Source organism: Plectropomus leopardus, chromosome 14 (genome assembly GCF_026936395.1).
Source record: "Plectropomus leopardus strain MGB_pleo_1.0 chromosome 14, ASM2693639v1, whole genome shotgun sequence".
In the NCBI taxonomy this organism is placed as follows: domain Eukaryota; kingdom Metazoa; phylum Chordata; class Actinopteri; order Perciformes; family Serranidae; genus Plectropomus; species Plectropomus leopardus.
The window spans coordinates 11012896-11028077 of record NC_142189.1 but is presented as its reverse complement, the minus strand read 5'-3'; the positions used below and the strand labels follow the sequence as shown (position 1 = coordinate 11028077).

At 37.8% G+C, this 15182-nt stretch overlaps 1 protein-coding gene across 3 annotated transcripts; it reads left to right on the top strand.

The window, feature by feature from the left end:
- Positions 1 to 649: 649 nt before the first annotated feature.
- hltf (helicase-like transcription factor) lies at positions 650 to 14730 on the top strand. 3 transcript variants are annotated; one of them, XM_088087453.1, is made up of 25 exons: positions 650 to 780; positions 1784 to 1993; positions 2109 to 2275; positions 2540 to 2682; positions 2835 to 2917; positions 3689 to 3760; positions 4099 to 4290; positions 4590 to 4664; positions 4751 to 4811; positions 5626 to 5656; positions 5882 to 5949; positions 6084 to 6131; positions 6300 to 6410; positions 6526 to 6617; positions 7220 to 7363; positions 7618 to 7750; positions 8060 to 8195; positions 8941 to 9120; positions 9260 to 9375; positions 10062 to 10243; positions 10374 to 10496; positions 11508 to 11620; positions 11939 to 12119; positions 12697 to 12777; positions 14090 to 14730. In XM_088087453.1, exons 2-25 carry the CDS (start codon positions 1796 to 1798, stop codon positions 14231 to 14233), a joined length of 2874 nt encoding a protein of 957 aa, XP_087943579.1. In that variant the 5' UTR covers positions 650 to 780; positions 1784 to 1795; the 3' UTR covers positions 14234 to 14730. The 3 variants fall into 3 exon arrangements, with proteins under 3 accessions (XP_087943579.1, XP_087943581.1, XP_087943580.1); XM_088087455.1 differs by having other exon boundaries at positions 13292 to 14233; XM_088087454.1 differs by having other exon boundaries at positions 663 to 793.
- The last annotated feature ends 452 nt before the right edge of the window (positions 14731 to 15182 follow it).

Below are 15182 nucleotides of genomic sequence, written 5' to 3'. Positions count from 1 at the left end.
TAATCTGATTATTTTCTTCTTTTTTTCAATTAACTGATAAACAGTATGTGGCTAAGTATTAGTGCACTAGAATAGACATATATTACTATATATAAGCTATAATAACAGTAATATTAAAATTATTATTATTATTATTATTATTAACAATAATAATAATACATTTTCACCTTTCATACAAGAAATCTAGCCCAACACGATAAGAAAATATAGATAAGATAAGATCAGAATAGAATACACAGAATGCGTCTTCACATAGATAAAACCCACATGATAATACAAGTAAAAGATAAAATAAGTATTCTGATTATAAATTGTTTTGTCTCTAAAATGGCAGAATATGCAGATCACTGCCTCTCAGAGCCTAAGATGTTTATTATTGGCCCTACTGTATTTTACTTGCATCAAAGTATTGTAAATGATTGTATTACTTGTAATTTATTACCTTAGTTGAGTTATCTCTACAAGCCCATTTGGGTTTCTAACCTCTCCGGTGCCTGTTTTTTTTCTGTATTCTTTTTGACTTGTTTTCTGTCACTGTTTTGTATTGCGCAAATAAATACATAAAATAAAAATATTGCTCGTTTCTTTGAGTAGCAACAAATTTCACAAATAAGAACTTATTTTGAAGGTCACCACCGGAAGTTCTACAGTAACGGCTGCTGACTTGATGGAAAGAAGCATAAACATCGAGAAGCGGGAAATAGCAGCAGCCACAACACACCAGCCACGCAGCGAAAATGCTGAAGAAAAACCCTCTCTGAGAAGTCAACAGTCGCCGAGGTGAAGAAAAACAGTACGAAAGAAATGTTAATTATAGATAAAAACACACTCAGTAACTCAGAACAGTAGTTAACGTTAGCTACGTTTAGAATAAGCTGACGCCATTGCAGTTTTCTTTGACGTTAGCTAACATTGGGCTACGTTTTCATAACGGTTACTGTAATGAAGCGACGAGTCTATCACATCTGTCACTTAGTTAAGTCAATATTTCATAAGACTATATCGAGACATGGATCAGAATCTGGATAATATCGGTTTTAGTGTTGTATTAAGACGACTTTCAGTAGCTGTTTGACCCTTTGAAACCTGATCATATTGGTCTGATTTCTTTCTGTTACATGGGGCGAAAAAGCAATGACCAACCGGGCAAGAAATTTCCCACAAATTGCAAGAAATTAGTAAAAGGTGACCAAAAAAAAAAAAAAAGGAAGAAATGTTATATATGTTATATTTTATATGTTAGAAAAAGAGGATAGGATAATTAAAATATTATCCCCAAATAGGCAAAACAAATCCCAAAAACTAGATTTATAATTATAATAATTTCATATTTAGAATTATTTTACAAATTAAAAAAATTATATATATGAAATATCAATGCATTTTTTAGCACTTAGTTGGGGTGGTTTTCATGTTTGTTTTTGTTTATCACTTTTTTAAAAATGCTTATTTTCAAGTAATTTCCTTGTAACTTTTTTGTTTATTTTTGGGCCATATTTTGTTAAGTTGCTCTTTGCCTTCTTAATGTGTTTTTGAAAGAAACCGAACCAATTTGGTCAGGTTTTGAAGGGTAAAGCAACATTAAATGCTAGTTGATGAATCTGTTTTTCCAAGTTTCTTGCTGGTAGGTAAGTTTTTGTCTGGTTCAACCTTTCCTACAGTTACAACCTCCAGCTACCTGATGGGATTTTATGGGTCAAGTTGTCAGCTTAAGCTTCTTTTCACTGTCTCTAAACTGTCAACTCACATTTTTCTTCTGTTTGTTGTGTATGTCTTTGTGTAGGCTCCAGGTGTCATGTTTTCCCGCAGGTGGAGGTTCGGTTGGGACAGGTACAGTGAGGTGGACCTCTTCGCGGACCGCAATGAGACCAATGCAGAGACCCTCTCCCAGGCTATCAGAGCCGCAGCATCTGAGGAGCCGGAAGCAGATGGCAGCGTGCTGTTTGGCCATATGCAGGGCACTGTGGTTGGCCTCAGATATTACACAGGAGTGGTGAGGATCACCTTTATTCATCTAGTTCACAGATTTCCCAAACAAAACAGAATTGCCACATAGTGCAGATAAAGATTAAGAAACCTTTAAATCATCTGTGTTTTGCTGCTTCCAGGTGAATCAAGGAGAAATGGTTGGTTTAGTGCGACAGCCCCAGAATCCATATGACCGCAATGCAGTAATGGTTGCCAACATTTATGGCAATCAAGTGGGTCATATCAAACGGGAGCTGGCAGCAGCTATGGCCCACATCATGGACAACAATTTGGCTAAAGTAGAGGGGTGAGTAGACTGTTAATTGCCTGTCAGTGTCATTCCCAGCTGACATGTTCAATGTCAGAATGACTTTTCTCATAAAGCTGCTGCAATCCTGCAATAACACCTGACTAACCATTGGTGTATGCATACATGGCTGCTGTTTAGAGCCTCTCTTTATAAATATAACTCATTAGACAATTATTTTTGTTATCATTCATATCAAATTTTAATTTTCAGTAGATTTAACTGTGTGATTTTGTCTATGTGGTTGTCTCATTGCTGTTTCAGGGTGGTACACTCAGGGACGAGAAACCACTTCAACATGCCAGTGATGCTGTCCTTCTGGGGCAAAGAAGAGAAGAAAAAGGCTGTGATTGAACGCATGGCACGTCACGGATATAAACTGAACCCAGGTGGAATCAGCGCAACAGGTACAAACACACTTAGGCATCAGATAGATCTAACTTGCCTTCTGATGGGAAAACCTGTCATATTTAACCACATAGCCTGCACTGTTGCAATAAAAATGTCAGTTGTCAGTCTGGCATTACTTTCACTGTTTATTTTGTTTGTGTGATTTTAGGTTCATATCAGAGTTCATATAGCCAAGGTGCAGGTGCATTACCATCTAAAAAAGGAGTGACCATCCCACTAACTGCACAGGAGGTATTCTACTTAAATTTAGCCATTTTGATATTATCTAGTAAGCATGTAACATTGTTACACTGAAGAAGCAAAAAATATTTGGGAAGTTTCTATGTTTTGGATATGTAATGTAAAGCAGGTAATCAGGTATCAGTGGCTGCATTCGTAAGCATTAATAATATATATTAATAATATTCCATCCACAATGCATGGTTGAAGCTGGATGTCTGAACATTACATAGCTGTGTTAGCTAAAAAAGGTTTGCAAAATTGATTATTGTTAGGACTTGTTAGTGCTGAGTGAATTAAGTGCACAAATGTTGTATAATAATTATGCTAATATTTGTAGGCACTGGCCTACAATTTCACAATCGGTGCATTTTTTCATTTCTACATTTTACATTACATTTTTTCTTTTTTTACATTCATTTTAGTTATTATTTTTTAAAATAGAAAATAAAATAATTTTCAAATGCCGTCTCAACCTGTTATACCTTCTACTACCCACCTATATGAGCACATAGGTATTTGCATGCCATTTGTGCCAGTGCTGAGAAATGAAGGTGATTATTTCTCCAGTATCTGGGTGCAGTCACTTTTCTGGAAACTGTAATACTCCCACAAGGCCGAATCAGCAGCTGTATATGTCAGCTACTGCTGTCTAAGTCTGACATGTCATTTTATTTGCCGATACGCCGATGGCGCTCAAAGTGTCAAATATTGGCCAACATCGATGCTCGGCCGATAAATCAGTGCGATACATATGGAGTTATAAATCCTTTTTCCTTTCAGCTGAAGAATGCATTTGACCACCTCTTCGATGACTTGATGGCAAGTAAAGACGGAGAGAAAGAAGCGGCAGAGGTACATTTTATCATCTGTTTATTTGTCTTTTTGTGGTCAGTATTTTATTTTATGTTTTTTCTCACTAGTTTCACAACAATAATGCCCGTAACTAATGATTGGATGTTGTTTCTTATTGATTTTTTTTCGACTTCTTGTCTTTATAACATCCACTAAAAAGAAGAACAATTTATATCTGCCCCTGTTTTGACAGGGTTTTTGGAGAAAATGCTTCTCATCTCTGCCATTCCCCGCCTTGCATGCTGAAGTAGTTGTTGTAATAGTGGTTGTTGGTGTGTTTTTCCATCATTGTGTTAGTTTATGTGTGAGTGTGAACATGCAACTCTGTCTCTCTGCAGTCTGTGGGTACTCCTCTCCTGCCTCACCAGAAGCAGGCACTGTCCTGGATGTGTGCTCGAGAAAACAAATCTGCACTGCCACCCTTTTGGGAGAAGAGAGGCGAGCTCTACTATAACAGCCTCACGTGCTTCTCTGCCAAAGAAAAACCAGAGAGAGTTCGTGGGGGAATACTGGCAGATGACATGGGACTGGTGGGTAACACACACTCTTATGTGATGTGATATCATTGCTAACAATATCTTAATTAGTTTTTAGTTACTGACGAGAAAATTGTGAAAATGGTGTTTTAAAATGTGTTGAAAATTAGTAGTAAATGTTAAACTCAGACTGCAGGGATGCTGGTAAACATGATGTTTTCTCCAATAAAAAGAAGGGAAGAAGAAACATTTTTTTCTCCACTACATCTCCTCTACATTCACCACAATCAATAGTCAACGAGATCAACAACAATCAATGTGAATCAACAGTAAATCCTGTCTGTATTTTCCAGGGAAAAACTCTGACAACCATCGCTCTGATTCTCACCAACTTTCACAATGGAAAGCCTCTGCCTGTGGAGAACTGTGTAAGTGTAGCTGAGTGTGAATGTGTTTTTATCGAGATGCAGTCTGAGTGACTTGTGTCATTAAGTATTTGTTTTCATGTGTGCAGGAGGAGCAGTCATCACCTTTCAAAGCCAAAACTAAACCAGAGAAAGCCTCCAAACTGGAAGGTAATAGAAGCTTATTAGTAAATTCACTGTCAATGCAAATTTGCAGATTTATTTTATTTTATTCATGTCCAGTCTTCCTTTGTCTCTGTAAATGTGCTTGCGTCCAAGAAAACAGAAAAAGAGCACTAACAAAAGTAAATATGGGAAATGAGAACCACTTCCAGATGAGATTTTATTCCAAATTGTGTGATACATTGGTATCGTATGCCCCCGAGCTTAATTACTCCTTTTATCAATACTGGCATGTTTTTCTGACAGTTGCACATTACAAAACAGTTTCAAAGCCATGCATCTACGCTGCTGGAGACTTGCAACAATTAGGAGTCATGGCAGAGAGGAGGAAACAGTCCAAAGCATGGCTTCATTTCATGAAGACAAACTACAGCAGTGCTGCTGTAATGTCTGTAAAAGAGTTTTGAGTGGAAACTTTAGCAGTATGCTCAAATATATTTTTATACAATATGGCTTATATTAGGAATGCAATGGATTTGACACTTTATGTAAGATTTCCACTGCTTCCCAACCGAGCAGCACGTCTGTTTCTGAGGGTAAATATCCTGCTATAATTATTACCATCCATGCAGGCTTAGTTTTTTTTCTTTAACTGCTGTACAAATATTATCTCATTTCTTCTACATTGTGTTCAGACACAGAGATAATAAAATGGCTGCGTTGATGCTGAAAAGCTGTATAGGCCTACTTCTTTTCCACACAGAATCGGGCCAATAAGCAGAATTCATAACCGCTTTGTGGTAAAAAAAAAAATCTTATCAGTTCCCACCCCTTAACAGAACAGACGGTGTGTCTGTTTCAGGAAGCAGCAGTGCAGGCGACACAGCAGACCCGTAAGTGTGATTTAATTAAGTTTGGCATGCTTAGATAGATTATATTGTCAGTAACATGTTTTTAATTATTACTGCATAACATAATCATGTAAAAGAAATTCAAATTACTGCTTCTGGACATATTTCCAGACATTTCAGTCAGTCTACATGTGACTCTCTCTCTCTCTCTCTCTCTCTCTATCTATATATATATATATATATATCTGATATGCTTTTTTGGATCAGTTCTCAGAAGGAGGTGATCTGTGTTGATTTGACAGATCAAGTGGAGATAGTGGACAAGTCAGATAAAAGTAAGAATTGAGTGTTATCTCCATATATATTGCCGTCTAACTATATATGTCTGTTCATGCTCTTTGCTTGTTTTTGTTGCCCTTCATGGATTTTGTGGCCTACAAACATTTTTACCTAACTTCTGCACTTGCAGATAAGAGCAAGGAAAAGAAGAAAGCCACCAAGCGAAAGCCCAGTAAAGGTACAAGTTATTCGTGCACTATAACATGCATGTTGATGGCAATACCTGTTTGTAGTTTTAATGTTATGGTGGTGACATAATTCAATGCTGTTGTTGTTTGGCTTGGGAAATGTCATAATCACCACCATTTCATTAACTATCTCTTAAACCTGTGTGTTACATGTGCAGAGGCCCCAGTATTGCTGGATGATCTTGACTTTGCTGCTGCACTGAGTGGCTTTCCATCAGATTCAGGCTTCAAGAAGAAGAAAACTGCCAAGACGGCTGCTTCTACACTGAGTGAGTTCTGACAGTGCATTTTTACCATACGTTCACATGCTGCATAAATTTAGTCGGAGGAAATGTAAAGTTTTAGTGATATAGGAGATCTTTGTTTACCTTTTTGTATATGCAGGTGTGGAATCCGCCATTCCTGAAAGTGCAGATGACTTATCAGCTCGAACGACTCTCATCATCTGCCCGCTCTCTGTGATCAGCAACTGGCTGGTAGGAATACAGCCATACACAATAAAACAAACACTTCCTGTCATATAACTTCATGTACACAGTCCTGCTAATAACCTCAGTAACAAAGGGTTCCCATGGAAAACATGGAAAAGTCATAGATTTTTACATTCACATTTTTCAGGCCTGAAAGAGTCATGGAAATAACAAAAATCATTGAAAAGTTTTGGAAAAATCAAGGAATTGTGTTGTGTATAATGAATTAAATTACATGAATCATAAATATAACTTAATGGTTAATTTATTTTCTGTAGGTGACAGAAAACAGAATGTTTTTAAATGTTCATATTAACATGCAAATGTATTCTTTGAGAAAAATTGGCCTTTTTTTTCTTATTTAAATTTTTGCATATTTTTATAGATTTTTTGTGGTTTTTTTTCCTCTCTTTCGCCTTTTGAAAGGCCAATCGCTATAATGTGGGATACTGGAATTATGTTTTAATAGAGTTTGAGTTTATGTTTGAAGAAAAGTGCCCATTTTTTTTTACAACAGAGATGCCATATTCAACGCTACCTTTCTGTTCTTAAAGTCAACATGTATCATGTTTTCTTCTTCTGTCTTTTGTGTGTGTGTGTGTGTTCAGGATCAGTTTGAGCAGCATGTGCGTGCTGACGTGAAGCTTAATGTATATCTGTATTACGGCTCAGAACGCAACAGAAACAAGAAGTTTCTGTCCTCTCAGGATGTGGTGATCACAACCTATAATGTCCTCTCCGCTGACTTTGGGGTAAGTGCAGACAGGTCACATGTATATCTTTAGCTGTAAGGTGCCCACACAGAAAAGAAAACATTTGAAAGACATTTATTATCATAGTGCAGATGGTGCATTAAGTGATTTTAATAAGCAAATTCCTCTAATGGCAGCAAATGAATGTCTGTCCTGAACCTTGACTAAATGTTTAATTCATGTCAATATTCACTTATAATAAAATAATTTGCTTCTCTTTTAATAACAACATAATGTGTTCTTTTCCTTTTCAGAATAAGAGTCCCCTACATGGGATCAGTTGGCTGAGGGTTGTGCTGGATGAAGGACACATCGTAAGAAACCCTAATGCACAGATGAGTAAGGCTGTGCTCGACCTAAAAGCTCAGCGGCACTGGATTTTGTCAGGTATATCTGAACACACACATGCACAGATGATCTGATTTATCCTATTTTATTTATATACTTTTTTATTTGTCATTAGACAATGGTTAAAAGACACAGGGTTGATTATTAGGTTAACTTGACCATGTATTATTACCTTAGTAAATTATTTGTCAATATAATGAGATAATATCAGAATAACACTTTTATCAACGGCGTCCACCACGAGTGCTCATTGTGACTGTTTAAAGAACATAATCGTGTCCACGCAGATACAGTCTCACTACTTAGGCAGTCATCAAATATTTTTGTGTTCCCTCCTCCATCCTCTAGGTACCCCTATCCAGAACAGTGTGAAGGACCTTTGGATGCTGCTGGCCTTCCTGCGTCTGAAGCCCTTCGATGTGAGAGAGTGGTGGAACAGAGTGATCCAGAGACCCGTCACTCAGGGAGACAGGGCCGGCCTGCAGTGAGTACTCACAGACACATTACATCACTCTGCTGCAATGCAGTAGTAAGACTCCAGAGGGTGCTATCTACTGCAATACAGTCAGCCTGAGTGATTTGTGCCTGAGGTCCAGGTTCATATTCCAGATATATTCTTCATATTTTAATTTATCTTGTTTACTCTGCACATATTTTACACCTCACCCGCCAGGGAGGCCTATGGGGTAAACAACACTCCACTATTGACCCACATCAATCACCGACACCTTTAAAACAATCAAATCCTTGGGAATTATTAATATAAAACATGCAAGACAATAAAATCTCTGACTAAGAGGCAGCAAGTCCCAACTAGAGAGGCCTCTCTTCTGCTGCTGGTACAGGAGCTCTGAAGCATCCCGTCCTAGGCCAGGTGCGCCTCGATTAGAAATCCATCTCGTTAGGTAGTGCAGCAATAATAATAATAATTATTATTATCATTATTATTGTTTTTATTTTTATTATTATTCATTGTATATATTAGTGCCCTTCAAGCCACCCAAGGACACTGTCGAACTTGTGACATTCAGAAGTTCATAATGGATTATATCAGACCAGTCTGCTATTTTACGCAGTAAATAGATGTGCAAACAAACTGGGGTGAGACCCCAGTCTTGCAACCTGAGTGACTGTTGAATTGAAGTTTGACATTTTGGATAATAGTATGATACTATAGATAATTAGGTATCTATAAATTCAGTCAGTTGCACAGGAATTCATGTGCACAGGAACCTCCAGACCCTGGTGAAATGCATCACCCTTCGGCGGACCAAGAACAGTGAGGTTAACGGACGCCCTGTGGTGTCTCTGCCTGAGAAGACTGTGTGTGTGGAGCAGGTCGAGCTGAGCCAGTCAGAGAGAGAAGAGTACGAGCTGGCACGCAAAGAGGGAAGAAACACCATCGGCAGGTACGTGCCAGTGTGTGTATGTACATATGCATGCATTTTAAAATAAAATCACACGATAAAACTCAGATGCAACAAATAAAGAGTCAGTAGATGAGGTTGTGTTTTCTTTAAGTTGTCTTAACGGTGTTTGCGTGTGTAGATATGTTGCTGAGGGGACAATCTTGAGGAATTATGCTGATGTGTTGGCCATCCTCATGAGGCTTCGACAGCACTGCTGCCACTCTGATCTACTCGCCAAAACATCCTCAGATTTGGGTAAGACCTGAGATGTGATGGCACTAATGTGATAACTGATTAAAGCCTCCAGCAGACTGTGAGATTGTAGCAATCTTCTCAGTTTAGTGCAATCTACACTGTGCAACATGGATGCAGTAAACTTAGGTACGACATGCAGACTGTGCAATGACAACACTGAATCGCAGGCTAAGACCTACAACCATTGATGTCAATTTGCAAGAACAAAAAGTTGTCATCTGCCGCTGTAGTGGTAAGAGAAAAATGTAAACAAACATGAATCAAGACCTCCTTATAGTGGCTTTTATGTGTGGTGAAAAGAGTCTGAAGAAGAGGAGGAAGTGAATGTGGATGCTGCCGTGGCTGGGGAAAAGAGGCCAACTTAGGCACACCAAGTCTGCAATAAGAGATTAACATAAATGTTTGTTAGCATCTACAAGCATTCAGCAGTGTAGCGCTGATTGCTGCATCATTTCATGCTAGTTGGTCAGTAGACATAGGTCGTGTATGGTCATTCCAAGTTTTGTGTACTTGGACAGTTTCATAACTAAACCATTTTAGAGCCACGACCAAAGAAATGTTGGTCATTTTTTGTCTGGGCCAGCCCAAAAGCACACACTGCATACGGGGCTTAATGTGAGGAAAAACAAGTTTCTTTCCACTGTGTTTGTTTTCACATGTAAAATTGTCAAATGTTTTGTGTTTAGTTGCTGAAGCAACACCTGCAGAGCTGCGGGAGCGTCTAATAGAGAAGCTGCGGTTGGTGTTGGCCAGCGGCTCTGATGAAGAGTGTTCTGTGTGTCTGGACTCAGTGCGTCTGCCCGTCATTACACACTGTGCACACGTGTACTGCCGGCCCTGCATCGCCCAGGTTATCAGCACTCAGCAGGTACGTGTACTGCCCTCAGCAGAAAGCATGGCTTTGTAACTGAATTGTCATTAGTATGTTATCAGTTATTTAGCTGCAAATCCCTCAGGGATCCATCTCTTCTGTATGATCTGTGTATGTCTGTGCATAGGAAACAGCCCGCTGTCCGTTGTGTCGGACTGAGATCAAGACCAGTGAACTGGTGGAGTTTCCACAGGAGGAATTGGAGGAAGATAGCAATACAAACTCTGATCAGTGGAGGACCAGCTCAAAGGTACACTGCACATACTGCGGCTGCACAATTAACTGGAGAATAAAAATTGTGAAAACACTAAAGATCACTAAAAGCAGAACACTATATTTTAAACCTTAAATGGAAATATGTGCTTGAGTTTGACTTTCTAGTGCTGTGCAAAAGCTTTTAAGTTGCCTACAAATCATTTTCGTCTTCTCTTACATTTAAATGTTAAACATTAGTATATTTGACAAAATATCTTCATCACATTTATTAAGTGTTTTGTTATATCATCGCAGAATATGAAGTTCATTTAAACTTTTTTTTTTGTATTGTGTAGCCTTTAACCCTTTGAAACCTGGGCAGATCTCTTTTTAAAAAGAAGAGTAATGAGAATCTAAAGAAGAAATGACCCAAAAATTAGCAGGAAATTAGTTTTTAAATGAAAGTACAAAAATTAGCACAAAAAAACCCAAAACAAACAACATTTTAAAAAAAAAAAAAAAGAAAGAAAGAAAACTAAAAAGTGATTAAAAATTTTAATAATTATGTAAATAATTTGAATATACATTCTTTATTATGAATACAGTTTACATTTAGAGATTTTTCACCAACTTTAATGTTTTTTTTCCGAATTACTACTCTCCTGCAAGTTGCTCATTGCCTTTTATCCCATGTTTTCATGAGAAATCAAACCAATTTCCCAGGGTTAAAAGGTTGAAATATTTGTGAAGGCATCTGAACAGGAAAAATTATGTCAATCCAGGTTTCAAAGGTTTAACAAGATCACCATCTGCAAGAATATTCAAAAAAAAATCTCCACGGAAAATGAAATGCTTGACTTCAAGATTCCTAATTATGAAGATTATTTGAAGAGTCTCAACTTGTTAGCCATTTATTTAGTAGCATCTCTGATCCTGGTGGGTTTTTTGTGACTCTTTCCCTAATTTTAATCAGAATCTTTTTCTTCAGAGTGACAGTGATGGAAAATGGGCCTCTTTGCTACTGTGTGAGTTGTTCCTCCCTTTGAAGTGTGTTTTATCTCTGCAGGTGCAGGCACTGATGGGAAACCTGCTCAGGCTGCGATGTGAAGACAGCAGCATTAAGTGTTTGGTCGTCTCTCAGTTTACACGCTTCCTCACCATACTGCAGACTCCACTCAGGTAAAACACACATTCACAGGAGCGGTGCAGGATTCCTAGCTTGTAAAGTGGGTATTAAAGCTGTAAAGAGCTCTCATAAGTTTGCTTAACCAGTTCTCTTGCTTAATTGAATTGTTAGAACAGCTAGGGTGGAAGTTTAGTGAGTGTTTTACCTTTTTGTGAAAATATTGCTTATTTTGTATCAGAAATTGGAACAATAAACAGCTGCATTTGTTGCTTACTCATGAATTTATCTTCCACCTATTTTCTTTCAGAAAGACATCTGTTAACATTATTTTCTAACTTTTCTCTGTTATTTTCGTCCCGTCTCTTTACCAGAGAGCATGGTTTCAGTTTTGTGCGTTTGGACGGCACCATGACTCAAAAGAAGAGGACTCAGGTCATCCAGGAGTTTCAGAGCGCTGCAGCTGACAGCCCTGTCATCATGCTGCTGTCACTCAAAGCTGGAGGGGTGGGGCTTAACTTGACGGCTGCCTCGCATGTTTTCCTCATGGACCCTGTAAGTGTTTCCTTTGCACATTTTCACACACACAGCCATGGTTAGTTTAAGTATCAGATTGTGCATTCTTAAAGGATTCTGCAGGAGGCCACATACAAAAGTTTATTACTTAGGCACCTAAAAACTTAAAACATGAGTCATGGAAGGTAAACTGGTTGGCCCGGGTCAAAAAAAAAATGTTTTGCACATTCACCATTTAGGGATTGTGTGGCAGTAGCAGGGCATCAAACTATTAATAATTTTTAATTTTATTAAATAGTAAAATTATCTGCAGTGTTTTACAGTGCAGGTGGGCTACCTCCCTTTTAACAAACCTCTCCCACAAACATTAGAAATTCATACATTTTAATGGAAACAAAACATCAAACTGAAAATAGAAAGGAAGTAGTGACGAAAGTAGAAACAAGTGCCATATATGACTAATTCCATTATTTAGGCCATCATCTAAGAGCTAAAGTGATCACGAGAAACACTCCAAATGAGATCAAAAAGGGAAAAACAGAGAAATTTTAAATGATTTTTTTGAGGGGAAAAAAAGTCTTAACTGAGTGCTAACTTGTAATTAATTGCTTTTTAGGCGTGGAATCCTGCTACTGAGGAGCAGTGCATTGACCGCTGCCACCGCCTCGGACAGACTCGGAAAGTCTTCGTCACTAAGGTCAGGAAAAACTGTTTTGTTTTGTTTTTTACGAAATGTTGCAGTGATACCCAGGTCAGGTTTTTCTTAAAATGTGCACCACCCAGTGCTGTTATGAGAGCCAGTCTGCACCACCTGGCCTGTTAACGTGTTAATCAACCACCCGAACCTGACCTGCAAACTGCCTTGTTAATAATGATGATAATAAAGCATTCAAGGACACTTTACAAGACACAATTAAAAACAAGCAGCAATGCATCCATAGCTCATAATGTCAAACAATCATAAATAAACAGTAATGAGTTTCTATAATAACTTGACAAAAGCATTATCATAAAAACTAGGTGTAAAGTCATTATAAAGTGTGTGTCACCATAAAATCAGACCGAATATGCCATCTTGAAAAAGTGTGTTTTCAAACAAGATTAAAAGGTGGAAAGAGTGTCAATAATCCGAATGTCTGTGGGAGTTATGCTCTGTAGTGGCACTATTGTGAGGACTAAGACCTGAGACAAGGAACGTTATTTTGCTGCAGCTATTTGAATCTCCGGCTGGCAGCGAACGATGCTGTTTTCAATGAAACTTTTTGTCGGAGGACCTGTTTCTATTTATTTCCGTCGCTCACCTTGAAAGCTCCGCATCTGATGAAGTGAGGCTGATTTGTGATGCTGGAATGAGTGATCTAAAAGCCTAAATAAGGTGCAAACTGGCTGAAAGGAGATCACCAGGGAGCTGAAAAGTTTCTGGAAAGGTAAATCACCATAACAACAACCTACTTGCTGTTGGCTGTATTTATGTCATTACGAGTAAATATCACAGTAAAAAAAGTGTGTTTTTTATTTGTAAAGTACATAGATAACAAGTATTCATCCATCTTTTCAGTGATTACATCTCCGGTATGTTCTTAGGTGCACAGCTGATAGGTACATGCTTTGATTACATGATGTAACAGAAGGGTATATTGAACAGATTCAGTGTGGACAGAGAGCAACGCTTACTTCCTGTTAGCACACGGTGTTAGGCCTACATATTCTCAGAGGGAAGTATTGTTACTGGACATAATGATCAGAAAGATTTAAAAATATGTCAACAGATTTTCCACACATGACCTGTGGGTTGTAGGACGAATCACGCATCACTAGTATTTTGTCACCAAGACAAATATTCAAGTACCTGGTGGCTTTCTAATGATTTATTAATATACTGTATTGTTCGGCTAAAATCTGTTTGTTTTTACTATTTTCATGCTAGAAAGAAAGAGGCATGAGAAACATCACTGGCTGGGATGTTGTGCTTGTATCTATGTTTTTATTTTGTGTGTCTGTCACTGCAGTTCATCGTAAAAAACTCGGTGGAGGAGAACATGGTGAAGATCCAGCGGCAGAAGCAGGACCTGGTGGAGAAAGCTTTTGGCTCCTCAAACACTGACGTGAAAGCATCTCGCATCAATGACATCAAAGCTCTGATGGAGCTGTAGATGTCTGACGATGGGCCTGAACTGACGCATTAACACGAGAACAACAAAAACATTGGACACATGTCAACAGTTGACTGTGTTCTTTGTGGGGTCAGACAGTTAAAATTATGTTTAAGAAATTTCATATTTGAAGGGCGGCAGATTTTTGCCACATTGTCAGTTTCTTGTTCATATTTTGAAAAGTTACATTTTTTATAGGAAATCATGATGTTCCAAATAATGTTTTATTTCTACTTCTGTTTAATTGTTAACATTGGGACAACGATTCATTTACTTGGCAAGTTTATATTTTTTGTTCAGATGTGTGTTAGATTTGTTGTCTTTGTCAAAGCTCTGCTAATACATAGAGGTGCCTGATCAGTCAAACATTGGGACAAAGACTGCGTAGAAATAATCAAGTTGTCACTAAGCAAAATATAACAGTTGTGACGATTCAGATCCTGTGTTGTTTTTGTTGCTATCTCTGTATTCAATAAATGCAGACTACTGATATTGTACATTTGTATGAATTGTATTTAAGCAGACAGAGCAGCTTTTAGAACTTTAATGTTTTTAAACGCAAACACAAAATTAAAGGAAAACATCCCTCGGCTACACAAAAGTGTGCATCTCATTAGATCAGTTTGTCAATTTTGATCATTTCTGATGGTTTCATTAAGTAAATGCTCAAATAAAGGCTAAAATTTTAGCATTTACTGCTCTGTTATTTGTCTTGGGTTTGGCAAAACAAGACATTTACAGACATTCCCCACCCCACTAGGGGTCACCAAAGCTTTGATTTTAAGGGGAAGAAGAAAACTTAAAAAAATAACATAAATACATAGTAGGCCCATATCTCAGCATTTCATTTATTTCTGTTGAGAAAATAAAATGAAATTAATTTAAACTTTATCTCATTATTATTTACAATATAAACTGCAGACAGAAATCTTACAGGATGATTGTAAAA

What these genes read in the sequence shown, in the direction of transcription:
- hltf (XM_088087453.1), top strand. Translation starts at nt 1,796, where the DNA reads ATGTTTTCCCGCAGGTGGAGGTTCGGTTGGGACAGGTACAGTGAGGTG. An exon ending in AGGTGGAATCAGCGCAACAG is followed by an intron (nt 2,683 to 2,834) that starts GTACAAACACAC and finishes GTGTGATTTTAG; the next exon opens with GTTCATATCAGAGTTCATAT. An exon ending in GGAGACAGGGCCGGCCTGCA is followed by an intron (nt 8,196 to 8,940) that starts GTGAGTACTCAC and finishes TCATGTGCACAG; the next exon opens with GAACCTCCAGACCCTGGTGA.